The 27,945-nt window shown below is 41.5% G+C and overlaps 1 protein-coding gene across 1 annotated transcript; it reads left to right on the top strand.

The window, feature by feature from the left end:
- Window positions 1–1,688: 1,688 nt before the first annotated feature.
- On the top strand, window positions 1,689–27,682 carry vwc2 (von Willebrand factor C domain containing 2). The gene is made up of 4 exons (XM_080869464.1): window positions 1,689–2,053; window positions 12,653–13,373; window positions 14,771–14,900; window positions 26,879–27,682. The coding sequence occupies exons 2-4, from the start codon at window positions 12,732–12,734 to the stop codon at window positions 27,028–27,030; spliced, it is 924 nt and encodes a 307-aa protein (XP_080725590.1). The 5' UTR covers window positions 1,689–2,053; window positions 12,653–12,731; the 3' UTR covers window positions 27,031–27,682.
- Window positions 27,683–27,945: the final 263 nt, after the last annotated feature.

Below are 27,945 nucleotides of genomic sequence, written 5' to 3'. Positions count from 1 at the left end.
TTCAACCTGGGGGAAGGTGTATGTGCACTGAACGCTGCTGCATGTATGTTGATGTGTGCCCAGGGCAGTTATGAGTTCACAGCCAGCTTCTAATGTTATATTAATGATTTCCTTTTTCAACCTGACACAGGCAGGAGTGAGCGGGCCATTGCTGGAGCTTGCTGCCATAATGCAGTTTTGGAAAAAAAAAGCTATTTAGAGGTAAATAAGAAAATAAATAATTTTTTAAAGGTGTACAGGCTGTCGCTCAGGCCCTGATGAAAAACGGCTGCAATACTTTGCAGACTTGCATGTCTGTGGTGCAGATTGGGATTTCTTCTTTTAAACTTCCATCACACACAATAAGTCTGTATGCTAGACTTTTTATTATGAAGCTTCACATTCATAATCCTTAAAGTGAGGCTTTATTCCAGCGTATAAGCAGTAAATATGCAACCAATAGTCTGCTCTTATAAATAATATCCCTTAGATTTATATTTCAGAAGCTTTGCTTTATCTTAAAGTTTGTTTGTTTTATCCATATAAGGAATACTTTTTTAGAGACCTGAACAGCATATAGTCTGCTGCTGTTGTTTTACCAACTGCATTTCTAGGATAATTTCTTTGTGTGCTCAGGTAGTGCTACCAGTGATGGAGAAGGTAAAAGTACCAAAACGGCTTCATAAAAGGGAACAGAAATCCTACAAATTCACTTTCAAAGTAAAATTAAAAGAGTGGCTTCAATAATCTGAAGTCTAAATGTGCATCCAGCTACTATATAGGTAGACTGTATGTGCATTTACATATAATGTAGCTGGGCAAAGTGGAGTGAATGTGGAAGAACATCAGTTATGGCTGCATCAGGTCAAACTGTCACTCTGCTCAGCTTTGTTCTGTGACCACATAGTTGCTAAGCTAATGGCATTTCCTTTCTAACAGCACCAGCTAAGATAATACACCTGCTGGATATTGTGCTGTGAACAGGTTATCATGGTGGTGTTAGATTTTTTTTTCCTCAGCTGCTGTGCCCAGGAATTTATCTTTTACTCACAGCTGTCAGGTAAATGCAGTGAAGTATGAAGCATGCTATCTCCTTGGACTGCAAGAAAAAAAAAGTTTTAGGCATGAAAATGAAAATAAAACTAAGCTGAAAATAGGCTAAAACTGACAGCGTGGCGACTTATTGGCGACTTTGTGCTGCTAGTCATTTAAACTCACCTCCAACTGGCAACAATAAATAATGACTAACTAATGTGAAATAATGTCTTAAACCATTTAAGACCTTTTTGGTAATGAAACAGGCAAATGAACAATAAAACGGGATCTCTATGGATTACATGACTATGTGACACTGATGAACAGCGGGCTGTTGAGGGGATGCAATTCACAGCTTCAGTTAAGATAAATCAGGTAAGAGGAGGAATCTTGGCCGCACACACACAGAAAACATCTTTATGCAACAATTAATCAGAATCTTACATCAGGTGCTTTAGTCTTTTTCTTTTCTGGCACCAAATTACCCCCAAAGACCAAAGTGCGCCATGGAAAACGACTCCCTAATTCCAGATAATTAGGTAAAGTCGTTAATCACAGCAGCGAGTGAACCTTCTGAACCGACCTGTGAAACATCCATCGGGCTCACTAATTGACTGCCTGTTGTCTTGGAGCCATATTTAACTGCTCCATCTAGCGGTCTCTCGGCTGAACGTGACGTCGGAGCGCTGCTGCCTCTCTTCTCTCCCCCATTTATTAAATTATTTAATTTTTTTTGTCACCGTGAGAAATAAAGTGCCAGTGTAGGGCAGCAACATCAGTAGCGCTTTGAAACCGTGGCTGTTCGCCGCAGACGGAGCGCTCTCACTCACTGCGCCGATGAAAGTTGAGCGCAGCACGCTGATGACCTGCGAGCTTCCTCCGAGGAAACTGTGCATTTGACTGGCTTAACGAGCGCCTGTTCCCATCTCTACACTACACATCATTTGTTGCTGTCTTGAGCTCCGCTGTCCAGCAGGCTGAAGGCTGTGTGTTTGAACCCAGCGCACTCACGGATACGGACTCACTCCGAGGATCACAGGTGAATAAGGATGCATCAGTGTTCCTGTGTGGAGGTTTTTTCTTCTTCTTCTCTTATTTGCTTGTCTTAAATTGCTTGAACGCTCGGGCTTCAGATCAACTTAGTTGACTGTGAATAAGCTAATTTATGTTTTCTGCTCTAATGTTCTTTTGCATTTCCTTGATGTTCCCACTCTCTGTGTCACAGTAAAGCCACCGTGCATGCATTTAATTGCACCTATCACCTAATCCCATGCAAATTAGCTTGATTGGAGAAAACTAACGCAGATTGTCGCAACCTACTGTTGCACCTGTGGCTGTTATTGTAAGTTCATTATGTGTTTTTTTAAATATGTAATATAGGACTGAGGATTTTCTAAGAGAGGTTTCAGACTCTGCTCACACACTTAGGGGTGCACCATCCAGTCAGCACAGCCTTTACCAGCAGAGCCGAGCCGAGCAGGCAGCCGAAACCCACAATCCAATGTATTCATTATTTAATATATTCATAGTATCCAGAAAAGTAGGGGGTAGGGTCTCAGGATTCTATATGTTTTGTGATACTGTAGGCTTGTTGTTGTTATTATTATTATTTGGTAAATTCTGTTCTGATTTGTTCATTTTTTTTATTGAAATGCTAGTTCCGTTTTGGGCGTGTTCCAGCTGCATACCCATCACTGTCATCATCATCATCATCATCATCATCATCATCATCACTTCTCTTTGTTCTTATTGAGAAACACACAAAAAACAGCTTTTTAAATTCTCTTTTCCTTAATATAGTTCCAGCCTCAGACTTTCCCTAGTTGGCTTTGTTGCAAGAGCAAACCACTTACCTTCTTGCACTGCATATAACCTTAAAGCCTGTATGACAGTTTTGCAAGGGCTGTTGGTTTGCATGTTTAGGCAAACTTTCTTCTGATTTGGGTCACTAGTAAGATTTACAGTCAGAGGACAAAATTCAATTAGACAGCCCTGCAGCAATCTTTACTCACTGGCAGATGGCTTTATGCTCTTGGATCCTGCCTTAGTGTCCCTTATTGCTCTAATTGGATTTCATCATTTCACACTGTTTATCTGTATGAAAATGAATTTTAAAACGCAGCATCATTAATTCAATACTCTCTCAGCCCTGTCAGATCCAAGCCCACAAGTCACCACCGCCTAAGCATTTCACATCTCATCCCCTGCGATGGGCTTTGTCATAAATTGAAGCAGACCTCAGAGTAAATTGTTATGTTGATGGCATGTTGGGTTGTTGGAGGAGTCTAACTAGGAGAATCTGTAATCTGTGTGCAATAAATGAAGTGCATGCAGTGGCGAGGGCATATTTGTCTGTCTGAGTTTATTCTAGCCCTGAGGAGATGGTTTTCCTCTCAATGACATCCACTTTGATTTTACATAGGGACATTCGCAGGAGTTGCATTCCCCAAGACAATGTGAATATGATGTTTGCTTATCTGGTAGTGCTGCTTGTCAGACATACATTGTGTACTATACCAGCCTTACACAGAGAAGGAAACAAAAAAGGGTGCTGATACTGTAGTCTCGCCACTGCTGCATCCCTTTCCCATCGCTTTCTGTCACCGTGAAGCGTTTCACTGGGATCAGATTTGCAAATTGTCCTATTTATTCTTTTAAATACCACTCCTATTAATTAAGATTAAATGCTAATTAGAAACAAACAGCTTAGTTGGGGTGTAGAAAATTTCTGGAGATGAGCGAGCTGCCTCAGTACATTTGACCCTATTTATAGCATTATTGCGAGACTGAACAGCCATCAACCGCCCTAACTGAGTGACATCTAAGAAGAAAGTAATAGGGAGGTCAGCCTTTACACAACTCAAGCGCCACGGTTTGTGTTATTGAAACCTTGCCAGTTCAATTTATATGAATAATAGTATCGTATTTGTCAAGGTGGAGCTAAAAATTGCACTCAGATCTCAGGTTGTTGTGGCAGGACTTATCGTCCATATTCGCTCTGCTGTGTAATGAAAACGACAATAATTTATGAGTCATGAATCAATGCGATGGTGAGCTTCACTGAAGCGTGAAGCTGCAGCTAGGCTGAATCCCGTCTTGATTAATCATTGTTGCTGCACCTCAGTGGTCAAACCTACTATGTTCGGTTGCCTGAGATGTAAACAAAACTCTGGCCTTTGACAGAGGGGATTTATAACTTCAGCGACGATAATGACTGAACTGGTGCTGGTTGTGATGTAGCATAACTTAAGCAGCAAGGAAGGTGATAAGTAAATAGCATTAGCAGACAATTGAAGTTCTTTTTAAGCATACTTTATTGCTAGCATCTCCCTTTTACCATAAAACAATCAATCAGGCATGCAAAAATCCCACTGGCTTTATACAAGACTTTGCCCACACCTGACCTCGTTAGTCCCTACCATTGAACAAAATAGGTCAAACCAAATAATACAATTCTAAACAAAGAACAGGAATAAAGTCATGCATGAAACTGACAAACTCATTTACTCAACTAAATGGTTTGTAAAGTAAAACACTGCATACAATATAACTCAAAAGGCTACTTTAAAGAAAACAAACAATACTATACAAAATGAAAAACCCTCCATTTGGTTACACCCAGTGATCCAATCATTGACCTCATGACCCTATATAAACAGGAAGTAGTGGGCGGCCCTTCCCATACACCCGTCTCACATACAGGACCTGAATGCACAACATGGACACCATGGTAAGTATAACCAAAGCAACATAAAGAAACATAATTTACTAGACATGTGCCTGTAAACAGAAGAAAATTCAGATGATCTGATGGTTAGTAGTGTTTGCTTTAAAACACATGCATGGATGTAAAGAATGTAACTACTGCTACCACAAACAAAACCCGGGATATTGTGCGTTAAGAGAAGTTACACCAGCACTGTCTAAATTAAAGCATTATGGCTGACTGTAAAATAACAGAACACAGAATAACAATATACGCAAGTGACAAATGGCAAATGAATTCTGTCCTAGCCACTTTGTCACACTGGTGCCAAACACCGAGGCTGGATGTTGAGTCCGTTCACTCCGGCGCAGGAAGCCACAGAAATATTTAAATGTCAGATGGAAGTGGAAGCATGGTCGGTCCTCAAAAGTAATAGCACGGGGACCGGCAGGAGTTAGATTTGCAATTTTAATGGTTGGAGCAGAATAACAAAATGCAATTGTATTATCAAGGGATAATTATAGTGCCATGCAGAAGGTTGGTCCACATTTCTGCAACAATGAACAGTTAAGTGAGTAGAAAATGAAGTGAACTCCAAAAAGGGAAAAACTATTTCAACATTTGAAGATAGATTTGTCTGTCATTTCTATTGTGTAGAACTGCAGAGTGTGAAAACAGGAAAGGTGCGTGCCTCATTCACACAAGCACCTTTTCCCCCTATGCTGAAATGCTTTCTATCTAATATGTACACACATTGGCAATATAATGAATGCATTGGCAGCAACTAGGGGTTCAGTATCTTGCCCCCGAGTATACTTTGCCATGCAGACTTGAGGACCCAGGGCTTGAACCATCAACCTTTCAATTTAATAGTTCTGCCACATGAGCCACAGCTACTACCCCCAGTCTTTCCTAACCTTGGATTATCTTTTCCAAGGCTTTTTCACACTTGTCATAATGAAACACCATATTGGAAGTTTCAAAGTTTTATAAATACTCCGACTTCTTCTTCAGCTTGTGTCAAAAAATCCTGCACCCAAACAGCACTCTACCTACAAAGCAAGGGACTGCTATGAGGGGAAGACATTCAGGGAGCTCTTTGCTCAGTTCGTTAGGAAGATGAAAGCTAACGGGAGTGGTGGAGATCAAGTTGAGGTCTGGAAGACCAAGACAATGTTCAGAGACAGCCGCCACCTGGATTGCAAGAAAGGCAAAACACAGATGTGTTTGAGGTAGATTTCACAGAAAAAAAAGAAGAATTCATGAAAAGAAGACTTCTTTAACTTCACAGAGGTGTATAGGTCGTGCTTTGGGCTTTTGTTGCAGCCAGCGGAATAGGGAGCATTTCACCGGCAGAGGGAAGAATAGATTCAATTAAATACCTGCAAACTCTAGAAGCATCACAGTTTGAGTCTGTAAAAAAAGATGAGAAGATGAGACGAGGCTGGCTTCTACATCGGGGCAATGATCCTGAACACACCTTAAAATTCAGAGTCAAATACGAAAAGAAACTAAAGGCTGTTTGTTTTTTTTTCCCATGGCTCTGATAGTCTGTCGGCCTAAATACCATGAAAAATCTGTGGCCAAACCTCAAAAGAACACAGAAGTTGAAGCTTTTGCAAGAATATTTAACAAATTCAGAGTAAATAAATAAATGACTCTTAACTTCTACAGCAAGTTGTGTTACTTGCCAAAAGATTAGCTATTAAGCACTGACCATGCCGGGTGCCCAGCAGGGTGCCCAGCTGTTTCCTCGTTTCTTGATTTTCTCACTCTAACTTTATTCCTAGTGGAAATTAGGACATCTTTTATTCATTTAACTGTACTAACAGAAATTTTCAAGAGGGCAAGCTTTTGCATGTCCCTGTAAAATTCCCTTCAGTTAGACACAAATCCAAGGTTACATCCTCTGTGTATATGGTAATTGTTGCTAACTGCATGCAGAGAATTGAAGGATAGAGCTACATGAAGGCATATCAGCTGAAGTTTGGGGTGGACGAGGGGAAAACAATCTGTAACATACAGTAAGGCAATTCCCATTCTTTTAATATGGACATGCTGATATGCATCCATCTCTTACATCTTCTTATTACCCTGGAATTAAATTTTGGGCTAGCACTTAGTATCTATAAATTTGATCTAATTTATCCAGAGAAAATCACATTATTTAGTATTTTTCCCAGGAAAAATATAGGTGGAAAAAACAACAGGCTGCTTTCGAAGGCACAGTCGAAACAAATAGCGTAATAAATAATAAATTATAATAAAAACGTGCAATATTTAATGGCAAGTTTCATGTACTGTGATGTAGCTATGATCAGTGAAAGTGCATTACAACAGGAGAACACTGTCAGTGCTTTTCTTCTTGACCTATGTATTGCCTGGTTACAGAATATTAATAATTGCATATGTTCTCCCTTAAATATGTTATTTGACCTTATTAAAAACCAATTTGCAGGAAAGTATTAAGGCAGAGCCCTTCCTCTGCTCTAAGCTGGGTATAATGAAGGTGACAAAACACAGGAATGTCCATAAAACAGTGTTGATATAGCAAGCAAGGAAATATTAAATAAGATATGAATATTTAATAGGTTACATCAGCCATGCAAACAGAAATAATTACATTTTATGTGCAGTGAAGTCATTTGCAGACAGTACATTAACCTACAAAGTGACATGAATAATGTTTGGGGATGGCTAAACCCATGAGACATCTAACTCCCTTAGACTTATATTAGCCAGTAAAACAAATCCAAAGACATTTATCTGGGATTTGGATGGTGTAGTGCAATATGAAATGTATTGACAAGACAGCCACAGTTTTCTATAGTAGTGCATGATTTATAGCGCATGTGTTGCAGGAATTTAGAGACCCGAATCTGTTTTTATACTAATGAATGCGATGTTGTATTTCACGGGAAATCTGCTTCCTTTGCTGTCAGTTTCCAGCAGAGGTCTTCCTGCTGTTCAGCCTGTCAGGCCTGAGGTTTGAACCGACAACTTTCACATCGCTGTCTGAAAGCCGGCCGACCATAACCTGCTTTAAAGTCCCAGTCATTAAACTTTAATACAATATGACCACTCCAGAGACGTTTTAGTCTTATATTTGAGATATATATTGTATTCCCGGGGTGTGTGGTTTGTTCTCCTGGAGTCTGTTTGCATCATTATTTATTAATCAAAAATTGGACGACCGTCAGATCAAGTCTCAGCACAACAGCAAAGATAAGCTTCTGTTTTTTATTGGCATTATTATGATGCATGTGTTAGTGTAACTGTTTTGGTCCAAGGCACTGTAATATAATACAAACTGCATGTCTGGGGATTTGAACTTTTCTCATACATATTTCTTGTTTAACTGACTTAAAAAAAAGTCTTTGCCTAGACCTTAATCTCATTTTAGCACCTTATGTCACTTAATAATTGCTTGCACCACTTCACTTGGCACAGTACAGAATCCTGCCACTTGCCAAAGCGATTTAAAAAAAAAAAAAAAAGGGGGGGAAATGCGCATCCACTAGACTCTGTGTGGTTCAAAAAGTGACTGCTCTCCCATAAAAACAAAAATATATACACATAAACACACCTAATTTTCCATCAAGTGTTTGTTTTCCAGCGATAAGTATTTGCTGTTAATTGGAGAGTTGCTTTTCCACTTACAAAGCTGAATTTCCTTCTTTATTTTGCTCAGAAGTGGGTGTTCTGAAGTGTCACACGTGTGTGAATGAACTCACTGATACCAGCTTATATAATCTCTGGTATGCTTTTGATTGATGGCTGCAGCCGGTAGTTAGCATAAATCTGAGATGTGCTTTGAGGTCACACCTGTGCAGGGTTTGTGACCGAGCGCAAGAGCGCTGTTGTTACCTCGGCAGGCAAAAACACAGACTTGCTACATCACAATTAGGTCCCTAAAGAGACTATGGTTGCAGCGTGAAAGACACTAGGTGATTAATGCAAATAATTTATGTAATATTCAATGCTGTATTCTGCAGCGACATGTAGACTGACACTGTATTGTATGTTCATGTCACTTCTTAGTTGTGTTTTTTCTCTTCCTGCCAGAACGTCTTAGCGAGCACTGAAGATAGAGCAGTGAAGCAAAAAACCCAGAATTCTTTGCAGAGCTGTAGGCCAAAGATAAATCCATGACCTTTCAGCAAATAGCTTATATGCAACATTATAAATATAAAAAACGCTTGCCATCACTTGAACCTGAGGAGTGGTAATGAAGAAGTATCCACAAAGGCATCTTGAACAGTGAAAATATTTTCAGTGTTTTCAATCCAGTGTGTAAATCTTCCTGACATTTGGTACACATTATGCTGTGTGCTGGAGAATTAATTAGATAGACATTTGGAAAAGATGTGATCTGTATGAAAATGGCAAGATGGCATAAGGATAAGGCTAATGGATGTAGGCAACAACTTGATTTGCCGATGCTGGGAATCTGCATAATTTTGTAAAGAGTTTGTTGTCAAGAGATAAAAAAGATGCTACTGTTTCCTTTTCTTACCTTTAACAAATCCAATAAGAAAAATAAATAAATAAATAAAACCAGAACCAAAACCTGTCTGCGGCTTTTAGTAGCTATCCCATTGATTCCTGAAGTAATGAAATGGGTCTTAGATGTAATAGTTTTTATTTTATTTTATCAGGAGTATGTGTTTTCATAAAAACAGCAGGGAACTGTGGCTTGAAGTAGAAGTTATACAAAAGCAAGTAAATGGTACATTTGTTTAGGACTATTTTCAGCCATGGGTACACATGTAGTTCTGTAGTGAGCACTCACGTCACCAGTGTATATCATCTCTGTAAGTGGATAGTTAGCAACCCTTTGACTGTGTTGTATGTTGGAGGAAGAATGGAAAAGAGACTTAAGTGTGTTCAGTGCTTATTATTGTCTGAATAGGAAGAGAATAAATGTACTGGTTATGGCACCACAGAGAAGCCAGTGAGGATGGATCTTAAAGCTGGTCTGAAAAGCTTGAAATTAATAAGCACAAACTAAAACGATTGACGTTTTTTAGTTTGTGAGGATTTTTCATCTATCAACCAAGAAATGTCTTAAACCTTCATTCTTTCTAATGGCCAGCAGGGGGCGACTCCTGTAGTTACATAGTGTTGTATATTAGTCTGTGGGGAAATGGCTCATCTATGATCTTCAAAACGTTTTTAAACGTGTTTATGGTCTAAATATCTAACTTGAAGTGTTACTGGATGGAAAAAGATCAAAATCGTGTTTATGCTGATTACATTCAGTGGCATGTGCCAATATTTTTGTGACTCGTAGTCATGCACCTCTTGATTTTTGTAATCTGGTGCATTAACCCTAAAATGCAGCTGTGTTGAATGCACAAATGTACCATTGTATTGGTTTTTATGGCTGTTTTTATGGCTGTTTTAATGGTATATCAGTACAGAATCTCAGAGATATATAGATATACTGAAGAAGATACTGTAACTTTGCAATGTCTTTGCTTCCAGTTTTGACTTCTTCGCTTCCTATATCAGCGCTGATGTGGCGGCACTGTCTGAGTGGTGACCTCTATCGTACAGGAGAATAATGCACCTTAACAGCAAGCATAAATAGAAGTGACTGTGTGATGATGTTGCAGCAGCATGCAAAGCACAGTCGGCAGTCCAAAGATCTGCATGGGGTTAGGTTAATTGGTGATTCTAAATCGGTCATAGGTGTGAGCATGAACGATTGTCTCTCACTCTGTGTTGGCCCCGTGAGAGAGTAGCGACCTGCCCAGGCTGTGCCCAACCTTTTACCCTATGACAGCTGGGACAGGCTCCAGCCCCACCGTGATCCTAAACTGGCTAACCGGAAACGGATGGATGGGAAAGACATGATGTTTTTGTACATATTGGTCCCAATTAGAGTCATGTTGTGTCTGGTGTCAAAACACCAAGATGCTGACGGCTGAAAAGCACTCAGCTTGAGGCTTCACAGACGTCACAGTGGTTACGGTTGTCTTACATCTACAGCCTATTCACAGGACACAAACACAAACTGTTATTTCATGGCACTTAACCAAGTGCACCTTTTCGCATTGCGTGCCCGCTTAAAGGTTATAAAATGCACCGCATCTTCTTGTTACGCTGCACAGATGAAGTTTAGTAAGTCACAACGCTGACGTTTTCATTACAAATTTGCCACATTTGTGCGAAGTGACAGTGAGAGTTACACAAACTCGAGCAACTTTTACGTAATGAGAAAAGAGAGAACGCCCGCGAGACACGACACCCACATGACTCATTACCAGCTTGTTCACACACCGTACCGACCGCGTTACCTTTGGAATTAACTTGTTGCCGGTTATCCGTGGGAGCTGTTGACAGTGAAGGGCAAATATAGATCTATTGGCATCCTTGTGTCCTTTAACATGATGTTACGGATGAGGTTCTGCTCCCCGAGCCTGAGGGCCACCCAGCACAACAGCAAAAACCAGCAGCGGTGTTAATGTGACAGCCAGTAGCAGGTCCTTTTTGCTAATGAGGCCTAGGCATTTCTCTTTCTCTCTCTCTCTCTCTCTCTCTTTCTTTCTTTCTTTCTTTCTTTCTTTCTTTCTTTCTTTCTTTCTTTCTTTCTTTCTTTCTTTCTTTCTTTCTTTCTTTCTTTCTTTCTGCTGCAACAGTGTTATCGGTATGCACCTCGTTCTGCTTCCTCTCAGTTCCACAGCAGCTCCAAGGCTAAAACACTACTCAAATACCACTGGTGTGCCAGCAGTCAATTCCAGCATTTTTTTTCCTTCAGAATGGAGCAGAATTAATGAATATCAAAATGCGTGGCTTAAAACATGCAGACTTTGTTTTCCTCGCAGTAGAATTAATGCGGCTGCTATCTCTGCTGTATGTGTTACCATTTCAGCTCTTCACCTGCTGTTTAGGGCTCCTAAACACTCTGTTGGAAATTAGTTGTGTTCATTGACGCTGACAAACCAATCAATATGGTGAACTATTTCTTAAACAAACGCGGACAGGTCTTAAGTTAATTGTCGAGTCAATCGATGAGGGGTAATCTCACCTTTTCTGTTTAACGAAATAGGCCGCGGATGTCAACTCTTAGACGAGCCCGTCAGACGGAGCTCGGCGTCGAGCTAAGCCGAGCATTTGGTGGGAGTAGGGAAATGAATGGAAGTAGGCCACTGAATGCAGCAAAGCATCGTAGCGGGCATTTGAATTTCAAGGCGGTGCGGTAAATCAAGTTAAGCAGGAGACAAAAACAAAAACATTGACTACAGCTTTTCAGAAATTTGCAGTGTGTGCAGCGTCAGCAGTTGATCCTGGGATTTTCCTTAACTTCAGCTGTTGTATATTGACTCCTGGCAGTGCTGAAAACTATAAGGAAAGAGATGTGCTTCTACTTCTGATTTAAAAACAAAAAACAGAGACAGAGCTTTAGAGGGAAACTTTTAATGCTCCTCTTTGCAAAAGCTGGCCACTGCAGTCAGTTCTAGCAAAGGAAATTTGTCTTTCCAGACTGATATTATGTTCTATTTTCAAATCAAATCTTCCCTTTGTACAGCTGACTGGGATTCATTTAAGAAAAAAAATCTAGACATTGATCCTGATTCTCCCTAAGAGCTTACGAGCTTACGAGATTCAAGTTGTTGGAGGTTTTTTTGACCATTTTTCTTTTACTTTATCACCGCTGAGCCCGATTGATGCAGGGAAGTGTTACAGTATGAAGCAGCATCGATTTCCTACAACGGCCCCATGAATGCTCCCTGTCCTGATGATCCAATTCACTGATCCTGCAGGCTTGCATCACACTCAGCGGGGTGTTCGACAGACATGATGAAGCAGTGCTCTGAAGTGAATTTCTTGCCCTGTTCTCGAGGCTAAATGAGACAAAAGCCACACCTTGGATAAAAAGTGACAAAATGCCGAGCACATAACCCCAGTTTAATTTTCTCTTTCCAGATGGACTGGCTCACACCTGAGATGTGAAGTGTGTTATGTGAGCCAAGGTGTTTTCCCACCTCGCTGGTGGTGGGGAGAGATGCTGCACTCCGTTGCCATGACAGCAGAAGTTCTCTTTGTTCTTGGGTTCCTGATGATGAGCGGCGCTCTGTGTAATCCTATCGCGACCTTACCGGTGAGCCAAGAGCGTCTGGAAAGGGTGTTGACCCAAGCTAGGGAGGACAAACATCAGGACAAGCAGACTGCAGAGGAGCCGCTGGGATACATGGCCCAGGAACAGCCGCAGGAAATCAATGCTGTAGGGCCCAACAGGAATGCCAGGTCAAACCTCAGCTCTCAGGCGCGAGGATCTAAAGGCGAGAATTCCCAGGAGCTGTGGAGCGAACAGGACAGCCTGAACCAAATAGACGAAGCTCCGACCAGTGACGTCACCCTCTCCCTGGACGCCATCGATGAGTACGCGTACCCAGACTACAGGGGGAAAGGCTGCATGGATGAGAGCGGCTTTGTTTTTGCCATCGGCGAGCAGTTCACCCCGGGCCCTTCAACGTGCCCTTGCCTCTGCACAGATGAAGGCCCTCTGTGCTCAAAGCCAGAATGTCCCAAGGTCCACCCTCGCTGCATCAAAGTGGACACTAGCCAGTGCTGCCCGCAGTGCAAGGAGAAAAAGAACTACTGTGAGTTTCGGGGCAAGATCTATGCTTCGCTAGAAGAGTTTAAGGTGAGCCCATTAACTGCATTCACTCATTTTTGACATGCTCCAACTTGAAAGAAGGGCTGACAGAACACTCCCTCGCCATGAGTGGAGTTTATCACAGGCACTACACAGGAGCTAGTTACCTCGCCTTGCAGCATGCAAGCAGGCAGGCAAATTTATAATGGCAAAGGTCAGCACTTGTCTTTTATTTCCCTTTTTTTCTCCTCTGCACAATGTTACTGGAGGCTGAATTTAGCAGTGCAGCTTCAGCAGAGTGTTTCCATATTTAGTTTGTTGATACACATGATAAAAGTTACAGTTATAGTAGTGTTACAACAGCACAGCGCAGCACACTGCTGCATGTGGGTGTTTGAGGAAGAAGAAATACACTGGTGAGATGGTTGTTTTATCTTCTGACACCACTTTGAAAGGTTCAGCTCAGGACTGCACCACAGTCTCAGCGTTAGGTCTCATTTATCAGCGCCTAATGCTCCTATTTATAATGGATAGTGTCTCACCAGGTGGTTGGGGCTAATATGGGATGTCTTCCTCTAACTCATGTTGTTGCCGACAGCTCTCTGCTGAGCCAAATCTACAGAAAGCCTCTACTGCCACTAGCCGCATACATCAGCCTTTCTGCTGTGTGAAGAGGGGGTGCTTTGAAACTAAGCAACAGGCAGGTTTTAATGCTTGATTGCTGCATTCTGGGGCATTGTGCTAAGTGCTACCTCACTCCATTTTCACAGTGGAGTGCCATGCGGAGGCGCAAGCCTCTGCAATCTACAGCAATGCTGGAATTAACCTTTGCTCTCTTGTTAAGACTACATGTATATGACTTTATACATGCAGCTGCTAAACTGAGCTTTGCATGGACACTGTAGGCTGCAGGCTAAATGTAATTCAAAGTGCGCTCTGCCTTTGTGCTACATTTGCTGTACTTTGAGATATACAGGAACGCTCGGATAACTCAGTAATTCCTGACTCTGATCACGCGGCGAGAAAATTGGAAGCATCTTCCTTCTTGTTTCCCATTCCTATTGATTTCTCCATATCCCCCTGATTCGATTGTGAAGTTCAATTCTCGACTCAGCCCTTTCTAAAATGAGGCATTCATTGGCAATGAAGTTGAGAAAGATGGGGCTTCCCTATAGATGTGGCTTTGTGACACTGAGTGCACACAGTCTTTAAAGGAGGCAGACAGGCAGGCGTGTTTTGTGTGTGCAGGTTGTGTGTGTTTGAGAGACAGAGAGAGCTGCAGAAAGGCAGACAATTGGCTAAACAGACATGAAATAAATGAATCTTAGACAAAGATGGCAAGAAATCAATTAATATGGGAGGAGTTTATGTCACCTGTGTTTACTTGTGCATGTGATGAACTGTTTGTAAGAGCGTAAATTGATGTTTTTTTTCTCTGCTATCAGGTGTCTCCGTGTGAGAAGTGCAGGTGTGAGCCGAGCGGAGAGGTGCTGTGCTCTGTGGCAGCCTGCCCACAGACGGAGTGCGTGGACCCGGAGTACGAGCCGGATCAGTGCTGTCCCATCTGCAAGGGTGGTGAGTGGAGATGATGATTTCTTTCAACAAGCCAGTTCATTCCAGTGCAGTTGGTATCCCAGTGGCATTGGCATGAAAGCCCCACTAGTGCCAGTTTTTGCTCAAGGGCACCACAACAGGAGTAGCGAGGTAGCAAAGCATCATTTCGCTGACGCAAAGCAGGCAGCATGCTGCACTGCAGTGTGTGCAGTATCTTGCCACATCGGATCAAATCTGTTTAAATGAAGTCACGGCAAAAAAATATGGCTAATTAGCTCTGAGTCGTGGCCTGTTTTTGTGTAAATATTACTTTTTTCTCTGCGTCATTCTTAATGTCATTTCGAGAGTCGTTTGATTGATTCTGTAGCATATGTTCCAAATCCGTCTGGTACTGAGATTTGAGATACGCTTGCATTTTTTGCTGCTTCTGCTGCTGTTGGGGGGGCGGGGGGTGGAGTTTATGATCCCGTTGGTTTGAGAGCCTGCCTGAGAAGAAGGAATTCTGCAGCTCAGAGTCGATTATATGAAGTTGTTTCCGATGATTCCAGACAGCATGTCCTAGATTATGCCCCCTTGTTTTCTTGGCGTGACTCTAATGCAACATGGCAATGTCAGCAACATTGCTTCCTTCAGCAAAAAGAATGATGACTTGCGATATGTATCTCTGACTTGGAATCTTAAAGCGGCGCAGGCTGTCTGCTATAAACAAGAGCAAACAATCTGCATGTGGAAAACAGAACCCGCTGCATGTGAAAGTGCTTCGTCTGTATGAACCGCTTACAAGGTGACAAGCGCTGCTGGTAGTGTCTCTTTTTTTTTCCGGGTAAAACTGCAAGTGAGATATTTTGATTTTCCGGGCGTCTGTTGGAACTTTTTACACATTAAATGCCAAATGGGAAAATTAGAAGTCGATTTGAAACAGATGATCAGATGATGATGAATGAATTTGGCTTAAATGAACAAAACACACACACGCACAAAAACACCTCTTCTTCAGCATATGTCTGCCATCGGTTCATTATCATTGCACCCAGAATATCACATTAGCATTAGTCATGTATCATTTTAAACTCTGGAAGTATTATAGACATTAGAATTTGCATGTAATGAATGTTCATGACTAGTCATCAATCAGAGATCGTCCCGCTCAAATGAGAAGCCTGTCTCACAACCTTCCAGTGGTAGCAAGTTGAAAAAGATTGGTAGTCATAGAGCGTCGCTCGCTTTATTAATATTTGGCTGCTGTAATCTTGGGGAGTACATGTTGGTCCTTTGTTCTTCCATATTTATTTATTTATTTATTTATTTTTGCTGGACACCCACATTTTATATATATGCACATATTGATCATGCTGAGAGTGCTTTTTGGGCAGTTTTGGGCAGTGCTCCATAATTTCCCCCCTGTGAAATGCCCAGTGGATTAGCTGGGCCACATTTGTAGGCACGGCAGTCCAGGAGACGAATGTAGATCCCGTACAGTATGCACAGAGATGTGGCAGATTGAAGAGAGCGGGCATTTGTATTCTCAAGTATCCCCAAATCCACGTGCTCGTTCACCCGATAAGGATTTTCAGTTTTAGGTTGACGTCAGTCCCTATTACCATAAGATTACCACACATTACCTTTCAATGAATGCGGCTTGCTATGCAAGGGATGACACGTTATCTGGCCACAGCTAATACCGTCGCGAGGAATACTGTAGCCCATGGGGATTGTGTGGTTAAAAGTGTTAACTACTCAGCCTGCAAAAACAGTAGGGCACGTCTTCTGTGGCGTTGTTAGAGCTTCCTAAATTGATGACCCTAATAACATCATCAAGTTAATCTCAGCTTGGGCTGGGAGATTTTATATTTTAGCCAACTGACACCCTCTAGAGCTGAAAAATGAAGCCAGTGTAGAAGTTTCGCTCTTTGTCAGGGGCAAGGCTGATGCTGTTTCCTCAATGCAGCCATTGCCGGAAATTATAGAGGGTACAAGAAGGACTGGGAATCCTTTTTTATGGGGGAAAACAAACTTGTCCTGCTCAATACATCATTGTCAATATTGAATAACAAAATGCAATAAAAGTGCTAATAATAGAGGTGATATAACAGGTTTTTTTTAATGGCTGCCCGTTGTTTCCTGATGTGAGATTATTTTTTCTTCTACCCAACAATGAAATAAAACATATTTATGATTGTAACCAGACTGCATTTGGTTTGCAGTTGTGCTCTTTTCTTATGGACAGCTGCATCTCCTCATGCATGTTTATGGAGGGAGGAGGTCTGCTCACAGTTATTTGCATATTGTGATTTATGTCTTGTTCGTAACCCCGTGACACACCATTTTAAAAAGTCCAGGAAACACCCATGCTCCTTAAAGTTAATGCTATCAGCTCAAATGTCTAACTTTGATAGTTATATATGTTTAAAGGCGTGACTGATTTGAGTGGCACGTGTGCGCGGACCCATGCACACGCAGTGTTGCTGCTAGACATCACCTCGGCTAATTGGAGGCACTCTACTGGACCTCTTGATCTGTAATTATCTGACAAATAATACGGCTTGTTGTGTGGTTAATTATACCAACAGACCGTCCAAGATGTCTGTGCTCCGGTTTTTTTGGTTTGTTTTTTTGACTGTGATTCTGTACTGATGTATTTCACATGTACAATTATGCATGCAGCTTGCAAACCAAGCTAAATGGTGTTAAAGAACACCTTTTTCACTTATAACTTCCAAAAGAAAGTGATATCTTTGAAACACTAGTCTAATCTGCAAACAGTGATTGATGGGCAGCTAAGTGCATCTTTTATGTGTAGTCTGTTGCCCTTTAACTTGGGGAAAATTTGTTTTTTTTTAACCATATTTAAGAGTTTTCCAGTGGGGGAGTACCTGCTGGTTCTGGAAGCATTATTTCTCCACTCTTAAAAACGTTAATGAAGCCCTCGGTGTGCTTCCACAGAGAAACACAGGAGCCTGCTGCTTGATTTAACATTACAATTATTTGTGTGCTCAGCTGGAAATCTGGTTACACTTGTGCACCATATATTCTGAATTACACCCAAATTGGCCAAAAGTTCAGAGCGATCTGTTTTTAACAAACACTGTTATGTTTAGCTCTGACGATGATGATGCTCAATTTTCAGCTTAGTGACTGGATGTTTCGTCTCGAAATGCGACCAGTGATTTCTCCCACCAGTCGTTTTACGATCAAAGGTCGTTGCTTTTGTACCGATGATTCAGTGATTCATTCATCATGAATGTCCAAACCATTTGTCGGCTGCGTAAAGCCACTCGTTATGTTGTTTAACTAGAAACTGAATTGAATCTGCGAAGAAACATGAGAACCCAAAATTGCTTCCTCCACTTTTGGGCGCAATGAGACTCTGCTCAGTTCCATTATGGAAATCTGGACTTTCCTGTCTGTGTTCCTTAATATAGTGAAGTGAAGGACTAAATGACCAGAGTGCTCTTTTAAACTTGTCTCAAATACTTGTTTCCATGCATATACCTTTATGACATTTAGCTAAAAGTAGAAGCCTCGTCATCGTCATGCAGCGTCTGTGAGCCTGCTCTCAAACTCCTTTAGGGAGCATAATCTACAGGAGCACAGTGATATTTATGAGAATACAGAAATAGGCTTTGGCAACATTTACGCCTCATTTGTGCAGCAGTCGGGCTGCTGTGCTTTTTTTGTTTGTAACTCTAGCAGGTACACTTTTTATGTATTTTTAGGATCGTGCCAATAATTTACACTTCCTTCCTCACTTTTGCTCTGCCTCCTGCTGGTGTTTTCGCATGTTCACGATAGCTGTGAACATTAGAGCCCAAAGTGTTAATTGACACAGAATCGAGAGTCTGGTATCAGTGTGTGTTTAACAACTTCTTATTGGACGGGGAATCATTTTTGGCTCGTGATTTTGCGACCACGGCTGACGGGGTTGCGGCTGTGCAAACAGGAGGCGTGAGCACTCGACAAACAAACACCAGATATCTTTTGTGAAAGTCTGACTCTGCGCGCTACGCCATCCGCTCCCAGAAAATTAAGATCTCTGTCAGGAACTAATACAAAAATACCCCCAAAAGATGCATCTCTTTGTGGACTTAATTGGACTTGACAACAAAGAACAATAAAAATGTGAAAAATTAACTGGGGGACATCTTATTAAATAATTGGAGGCTATACTAATTAGATGTAAACAGAAGTAAATGAGACATCACTCCAAATGACACCACTGATCTTCCCTTCAGCTCCTCTCAATATCAAAACGATTATCCATCGGATTTCACTTTGTCTTTTATTCATGATGCTTCTTAGCCAGGTATTGCAGGCGCCATCATTTAGATGACGAGGATCATTGATTGTCAGCTCCCATCTTGTCGCTGTTGATCATGCAGCACTCGATATGAGACAGCGCCGAAGAGGTGGCTCCGTGATAAAATACAGATGATGTAAAAAGGAAGAAAAAAAAAAGAAGGGGGCGGCGGGGGGGGGGATGGTAGAGGTCGTCGACGGAGAGTTCCTCCTCTGGTTCTGTTGTTTGTCTTGTCTACAGATGTTGTTTGAGTTGTGGGCAGATGTTAAGACCTCCCAGGTTCCGCGGTGCATCCGATGTGTCACATCAAAGCTCGGGCTCATTAATGAGAAAGAATTAAACACTCACCCAGATGACACCAAATGGGGAAGGAGGCTGGTAGTGTGCACAGGAAAGTTTTTTTGTTTTTTTTAAAAAAAGCACCGAAGAGAAGTGAAAATGAAAGATTAAAATCTGTAGAGATAAAAACACCCTCAGATGTGGTTTCTCGTTCAACAAGTAATCCCTCCTGTCTTTTACCTTCATTCCCCAGCAAACAGCCACTTCGCCTCTTTACCATTTTCCTCACTATTGATAAAAATACAACGAGGTATTTCAATGTTTGATAAGTTCATCAATTATGCACAGGCATTATCTTGGCCTTTTCAGGCATGCAAAATCAATGCTTATGGCAGAGCACCCTGCCTCAGATGTGTTATTCACCCTGTATGCTAGGAGACACTCGGGGAAGAGCCAGGGGAGGAAGATGAAAGTAAGAGGTATCACTAACATCCACCCCAGACATTTGTTCATGAATATCAAAGAACAGCTGTGAATGGGGGCAGGTTCTCATCATTTTTCACTCATTATCTTAAAGCAGTGGAACATATTGCAATTAAATGGTCTCATAGCCCTCAAAAGTTTGTGACCATCATTCGCTCTATGCCATAAAGTTTAATTAAACAGCATCGATTCATGCAAAGAACATCTAGTCAATGCGAGCTGAAGGGGGAAAACATGTTTTCTATACTCTAAGCTGGAGTCTGTCTTTTTTCTCCCTTTTTTAGTTTTTTTCCTCTTGCCAATATGTTTTGACGTGTTGCTTTCCTTTTCTTGGACATATTGGTAAAGACGTGGCGCTTTCCGTTCTTGCAGATTCAGATTTCTCTCACTGCATCTGCTTTTGAAGAACGCTTAGAGGAAAAAAAAAATCAATGCAGGAGAAGTCGCTCTCATCTGCACCTCAGCCGTGGCTCCCCTCCCTCTTGTCCTTTGCTCTTGCAGGGTATTGCCTTGGCAACGCACGAGGAAACAAGTGGTGCTCTCCAAGACTCAGACATTAGGGTCAACACTAATCTGGAAGGGGGGGTGTGATAAACAGTATGAACCGGAGCCAAAATCACTTCAAATAGAGCAGCACGAGACACGGTAGCCTGGTTGCCAAGAGGGATACGGGCTCATTTAAACTAAGAAAGGCATGATTCATAGACGGGCCTTTTAAAAAAACAGACATCAAAAAACACATGAGTCAAAAGGGAAATTGTTTGTATGGATATAAAATGGTCTGGTTTGTCCATTTAAAGCATCCCCCATTTCACCCTGATGCCACAGATAGGGACCAGTGCAGCTGACAGAGCTAGTTTCAGTCAATGAATGCAAAAATAATGCTGCTTCATTACTGACTGTTTGCTAAGCCCCTTAGGCTAATGTTGGTACACTTATCAAACACTTCTCACACCATAATGTAGCTTACAGTAATAACTGTGACTAATTTATCATTGAAATTCCAGTAGCATTTCAGCATGTACAGCGATGGATTTCTCGCGGAAGAAAGTAAAAGCAGGCTCTTGGAGAAAGCTACTGTAAGTGTATGAAATATGCACACACATCATATGAGGGTAAAAAAAAAATAAGTGAGGCTGAAACTGTTCATCCAAGATTTTTTTTTTATTTTGAAAAAAGGGAAAAGTAAATTAAACCGTAATGAGAAACTTATCGATCGATGTTTCCTTTTTTCTGTTACATGAGAAAGAATTTAAAAAATGGGGAATACCTGATGAGTTGGAGTATCTAACACCAATCTAGCTGCACTTGCTGGAGTGTGAACTTTCCCAAACCGAATGACGAGCATGAGAACATTATTCTAATTTCACACATTGGCTCCCACGCTGTGGCTGTTCCAGATAATTTTCTAACGTAACCTGTAACCTCACATGATAATAAAGCTAATGGCATACTCCTCACGTTTGGAAAGGACACAAGACTACTACCGATGCCAGTCTAACATACACACTAACGCTTATGTTTTTAGTCTTGGCAAGGCTACTTGGAAGGTAGCAGTGACCTCTAAGTTTTACCCTACAGAGTGTGGCATTTATTAGAGCCTCGTATGTGCAGAGGAATCCAAAGCTTTCCTTATTACACGACAAACAAAATGACATCCAGCAACAGACTTTATGGGTAGTATTTGTTGTTATAAATAATGTCATGAGGAAATCAAGATTAATGCATGCACTGGTTTAATTTTTTAGGCAAACGTGGAATTACATGCAGGGCATTTTGCATCTGCTCTAATAAGCTAATCAATTCACAAAAGGTTTAGTTTTTTCTTTCCCCCCCTTTTTGTTTAATTTTTTTTTGCTGGACCACAACATTTTTATTATTTAAAGGCCATTTTCTTTCCCATTACTGGACTTTGAGTTATTACAATAGCGAAAGGTCGCAATAATGACGATAATAGTTAGTCGCATTATAGTACTACTGGGTCACTGAATGCTTTTCAGCTTTGGTCTGCTTGTTAAGTGTTATTTTCTACATTTTCTCCTGAATAAAAGTCCATTTTAATGTGACTTGAAAATACATTCTCAGTACAGGAAAAAACCCCATAGAGGAACAAAACGATACAAAAACATGTTCTAGGCCTGATGCCAGACCTTTAAACACGCTGGTTTTTTTTTTTTAAAGGATTATGTAAATGAAGGTCTTGCAGCAAAGACTGTCACCTGGACACTGCTGTGATGGCTCTCGAGGCTCCTTTCTTTAAAGGACATTGGTCACGACAGTCGAGCTGCTCGAGTGCAGCTGCATAGCTTGGCTGCAAAGATCATCTGTGCGCGTACGCGAACCTTCACGCAAGGTGCCACTCCCACAAAACCAAAGAGTCAGCGGCTCTCTAAGCGAGGCGGTTACTTAGAAAACCAGTCTCACCGAGCATCTCTGAAAGAAATTATTCATATTGTTGTGAAATCCCTGCAAAGTCCCCCCTCTTTCTGCCCTTACAAAGCAGCCTCGTTTTTATTCTGCATTTATAATGCAAATGTACCCAAGAAATGCATTAAGATGAGTGATTTCGGCTATTCTTCTCTTTCCATTACCTTATAATGCGGCTGTTTTTAACATGTCAGAATTAAGGGGTGCGATCATCAGGATGTGTCCTCGTTTCTCCATCCATTATCTGGCGCAGTTACAGAGCCAAAAGCCACAGGTGCTAATGGCTATCTCTTTCACATGCTTCCCATGCCAACTTCTAACACGCTGCACTGACAGTTTGGGTCCAACTGTTCATGCACATGCACAGTCCATTTGTCTCTGCCTCTTCGGGTGTTTTTCAAAAGCTCTTGTGAAGCCTGATGTGCCCATAAAACCCTTTTTTTTTTTTTTTGCCACAGTGAGTGACGGAGAGATGGGGATATATTATATTATATTAATGAAACAATGACAAAAAGGTGGTGTGATATGAATGGCAGAATAATAGGGTGAGAGGAATGAGTAAGCACAGCAGGGCTAAATCCATGCATTAATTAACACAAATGAGTGTCATGCAACTGTCAATGATGGGCTTTAATCCCAGCTCCACGAAGGAAGTGCTTTTGATTAATGCTGCGAAGTGGGAGATTATTTTTCGCATTTTCCCCCCTCTCTCCTAGTACACCCTTGACATATGCATCCCCTTACTGGAGACTCAGTGCTTTAAATGCTACTAATGATGATGAATCAGTAGCGACAGCAGCCCGGGCCACAGGATGAGTTGTTATTCAGATAGCGTGCGCGCACGCGCGTTCATGTACAGACTTATAAACGTGTTGGGGTTGACATTTTGACAGGCCTCGGTAAACTGTTCACATTGATTGATGCGCAGGCTCGCTCCTTCTGGGCGCTGCGTCCAATCAAACGCAGTGGCTGCAGCTGAAAGACTCCCCATTTATCAGCATCTTAATTATACAACAGAGTGGCTCAAGACCTTGTTAGTGTAAGGGAAATAGCCATTGTTATGCTACACCTGTTGTTGTGGAAGCAATTCCCACAGTGTTTATATTTTGCCGTGCGGCTGGAGAGATAATGGATGATTTATGAGCACTTTTTCTGCAGCCACTAGTCGAGGACGCGGGCACATTCACTAGACAAAAACATTCCCATTACACTTTAGGACCAAAAGAAGGTAATTCTGTCCGATAGGAGGAGGACACTTGTGTTTTTGTATTGTAAGCATGGCAAGTAGATTTCTTTGTACACTCCAGTGTTGCCAGATGGGAAGAAGCACCAAAATGAGTTGGACTACAGCTTTTATTTCCTCTGTCGACTCTCTCGGCTAGTTGTTCAGGTCTTAACAACCACTACCTAACATCAAAATTTCCATTAGCGAGAGCCAATTTCCTGCAAAATAGTTAAAAAAAAAAAGAAGAAAAAAAAGATGCAGTCCCTTGGGGTGCACTTCAAAAACCATATTAAACCACTGTGTAACAGTGCTTAATTTGTTTTTATGCACAATTCACAGTCCAGCCTTGAAGTTGCAGAGGAGAGCAGCTGCCTTCAGCCAGACATATGCTTTACAGTGCTTGTGGTTTAGCCAATCTAAGGAGCATGGAAAGAAATGTAATTGAATACCTCTCATGTGCAAACCATACAAAAATAAAAGACAGGATTCAGTTGAATGCCTTAATTTCAGAATATGACAGTGGATGAGATAATCGTTTGATTCAGGTTGTTGAGAATTCAGTGTAATCTTTATCCTGATGGGAGCTGGGTCTGAATCAAAGGGCTGTTCTGCTTAAACCATAAGTGGTCAATCAGTAGTCTGAAGAACATTGTAATGATTTCCCAGGAATGTGTATTTTAAGTGGATTCAAAGCCGGTTGATGATAGATGGCAGAGTGGAAGCTGCATAAATTCCACCTTTAAGAGAAGCGCAAGCCTGAGATCATAAAGGTAAATGTGAAAAGCCTTTCATTTCCTTGCCATCAGAAACGACTCTAGAAAGGGTGTTAGCAAATTCTTGATGCTTCTGTAGCCATTATTTTTTTCCGGGCCTCTTATATTCCCATAACAGAACACTATTTTGGGAAACAGTCAATGAAAAGCCCAGACGAGAGAGCCCATTTTCCACTGAGAGAAATGAACTGACGAGCAGCAAATTCATTCTTTTCTTTGACTGACTGCTTTCAGCTTCTCCTGGATGTCACAAAACTGTCTTAAAGCAAAATAAAAAAACAAAAAACAAAAAAAAACAACCCAAAAAACCAAAAGACAACCAACTGCACTGAACTCCATCTGGTCAATGCAACAGATATAACATCTAAAATTAGCAGTTTAACAATAACTGAAGTCCTGCCCCACTTTCAAACTGGCATGTGTCCCACTGGCCTTCATTCCACAATGTACTTTTGCACAAAAGGTTTTCTGTCACCAGCCTTTGTGAAAAGCTGAATTATATGGCCAAACAATTCTGCCAGTCCTCCTTTATGACTAATTTATATTTATTCCCATCCAAATAATTATTTGTACATGATACTGAAACTTTGCCCTCCATAATAGCAACCTACTTCAGCTTGAATTGCACACTGCATTAGAAACATTAGAAAACAATTAAAAAATATGAATGTTAAATGTATAAAATGCATTCAGATTGCATCAGCAAGAGTGACAGTATATCTGATGTATTGTAGAACAGCACCAGCTAAACCACAGTGGAAATAGAGCTGTTGCTCTGTCCTGAGTGGAACTCTGTGTACTGGAAATAGCCGGGGTTAAATCAGTGCAATTGTTAAGCATGCACATTTGGCAGCGTCAGAATGCAGAGAACAAACTCCGGTGCTGTTGGTGGTTGATGCAGTCAGTGTATGGGATAATTGGTTGGTTGTAGCTGACTAGCTAACTGATGCATAGGTCTGGACTGCATCAGAGCACTGACTGTCTGGCATTAGGCTGTGTCCTCTCTAGTCTTTAGCCATTAACATTATGTTTTCATAATCCCCCTTACCAAAAACACTCAATGCTGGCATTAGCAAAAATATACTCTAAAACATACTCTCCTTTCAGTTCTTCAATGCAAATAATTCATCCGCCAATGAACAACTCAATGCATTAAGGCATATAGACATGGTCAAGACATCCTGCTGAGTGGCAAAGTCATGGTTGTTGGTGCCAGGTGGCCTGATGTAAGTATTTCACAAAGTGCTGATCTGCTGGGATTTTCCCATCTCAGCCATCTCTATGGTTTTCAGAGAATGCCCAGAGAAGAGACAATACACAGCGAGCTGCAGTTCTCTGGTTGAAATCGACTTTTTGGTGCCAGAGGACAATGGTCAGATGCTTTGAGCTGATAGGAAGACAACAGTGAGTCAAACAACCGCTTGTTACAACTGTAGTATGCAGAAGAACATCTCTGAACAGACAGCACATCAAAGTTTGTGGCTGATGGGCTACAGCAGCAAAGGTCCAGCCTGGTGGTGATGGTGGTGGTAATGGTGTCAGGGATATTTTCTTGGCTCACTTTGAGCATCATTTTAAGACATCGTCCTTCCTGAGTATTGTTGCTGACCCTATCCATCTCTTTACTTCACCACTGTCCATCTTCCGATAGCTCCTTCTGGCAGGACAAAGCTCAAATAATCTCAAACTGGTTTGTTTAACATCACAAATGAGTTCACTGTACTCAAATGGCCTCCACGGGCAGAGCACCTTGGGGATGTGGTAGAAAACGAGGTTCACGTTATGGATCTACAGCAACCGTGTGATGCTGTCATGTCAGCACTGAGCAAAATATCGGGGAAATTTTTGAATGTAGGGTTTTACATAAAGTAAATGTTCCCAGACGTGAGTGAAAACAATGAAAGTATCTTCATGTTGATGCTTAATGTCACTCACCAGATTCAGGAATTGAAATGAACTGGAGGTCAAGCACCAGTTTACCATCCTATTTCATAAATAGGCCGGCTGACACAGGTGTCTGCGAATTTGAGGAATTTATAACTGATTGAGATCCACTGAGAAGCACAAAAGAACATGACTTTCAGTCGTGTTCGGTCTTTGAACTGCGTGTTCCCCTCACACCGAGCAGAGCCCTTGGCCGCTCAAAAGGCAAAAAAGAACCGACAAGTGCAACCTTAAAATGACTTCTGCACGTACATGAAAGGAATTTTCAGAATTTTAACAATAAATCAATCCCCTTGACTATCATCAAGTTTGTATTCGTTTAATCTGACCACAGCACAGGTCCCACAGCATTGTAAATCAAAGGAACAAAGCAAATCACGCATTTTTCAGGGCTCTCAGTGTGAGTCTGACCTCGATAATGTGACACTGTGCCAACAACACAAAAAGAAACATATTAAAAATGGATGAGCTAAATTTGAAATTCCACTGTGAAAGATTTGAAAAAGCCCTGTTGTCTGTCGTGCCCTGTTTTCCTCTTTATTTATTTCTTTTATGTCTGTACCACCTACAGGGCCAAACTGCTACGCGGACACGGCGGTGATACCGGCTGGCCGAGAGGTGAAGATCGATGAGTGCACAATCTGCTACTGCACATACGAGGAAGGCACGTGGCAGATTGAGCGTCAAGCCACCTGCAGTAAGAACGAGTGCCAGCGGAGCTAGAGACTGGCACGGCGACGAGAGAGGGACATTGGCACGCAACACCAGTGCCGAGCCTCATGCACACTCTCAGCCTTTCACCCAGTCTACCGGGCATCAGGGTCGGACAGCACCCCTCAAGCATTTCAGCATTAATACTGTAGTCATTACTGAAACGATGCTTTTATGAAAGTTTATAATCCACACACAGAATATCTATTTATCTATGTATTAAATTATTTATGAATATATATATGAAATATAGGAGTCATTAATGCTGAAACAGTGGAAGACTATTTTTTATAGTATCTGTATTTTATTAAGCAATGTATTGGACCAGAGGTCAATAAAACAACAGAATGTATAGAACACACACAGCTGTCTTTGGAGGTGCAAGCCTCAACGTCTCTTAACCCGCGGTGTCATCCGACAAATCTCGACACCCGTCCCTCTACCACCAAAGTGCAGACTAGACTGTGCGCGATTCATTTTGCAGTGCTAGGGTGCAGACTTGCTGTGCAGGACAGCGCAGTGCAGAGTTACAGGCGAACAACAACGAAGAAAGACGAGTAAATTCACGAGGACTCGACTGTTTCCTGATTTCTTTTATCCTTTTTTTCTGGATGTTCAAATGTGCTTTGATTTGAAAGTGCTTTTTTTGTATTTCTCTCGGTACAGTGTGTTCATGTTTCAAATAAATGCCATTCTGTGCTCTGTAAATGCTCCGACGATACCTGTTTTTTTTATAGCTGTGAGTTTTTATGTTGATGGTGATTTGCATTTACAGACTTGCTACCTGGAAAAAACAAAAAGCTCGCAGTTTCACTTGAATCAACAAATGATTGTCGATGGTTTGTTGTTTGGAATAAATGATCAGAGTATCAGAGGAGCCTTTGAAAGTGACAAATCTTCCCTTTTTAGATGGGAACGTTTTTCGGT

Source organism: Rhamphochromis sp. 'chilingali' (assembly GCF_963969265.1).
Source record: "Rhamphochromis sp. 'chilingali' genome assembly, chromosome: 20".
NCBI classification, from domain to species: domain Eukaryota; kingdom Metazoa; phylum Chordata; class Actinopteri; order Cichliformes; family Cichlidae; genus Rhamphochromis; species Rhamphochromis sp. 'chilingali'.
Note: the sequence above shows the minus strand (reverse complement) of the source record. Positions and strands in the feature narration are given on the sequence as shown.

Bases quoted from the DNA above. Each gene is read 5' to 3' on its own strand.
- vwc2 (XM_080869464.1), top strand. From the start codon at position 12,732: ATGCTGCACTCCGTTGCCATGACAGCAGAAGTTCTCTTTGTTCTTGGG. The intron at 13,374-14,770 runs GTGAGCCCATTA...CTCTGCTATCAG, and splicing joins CTTCGCTAGAAGAGTTTAAG to GTGTCTCCGTGTGAGAAGTG. The intron at 14,901-26,878 runs GTGAGTGGAGAT...TACCACCTACAG, and splicing joins CTGTCCCATCTGCAAGGGTG to GGCCAAACTGCTACGCGGAC.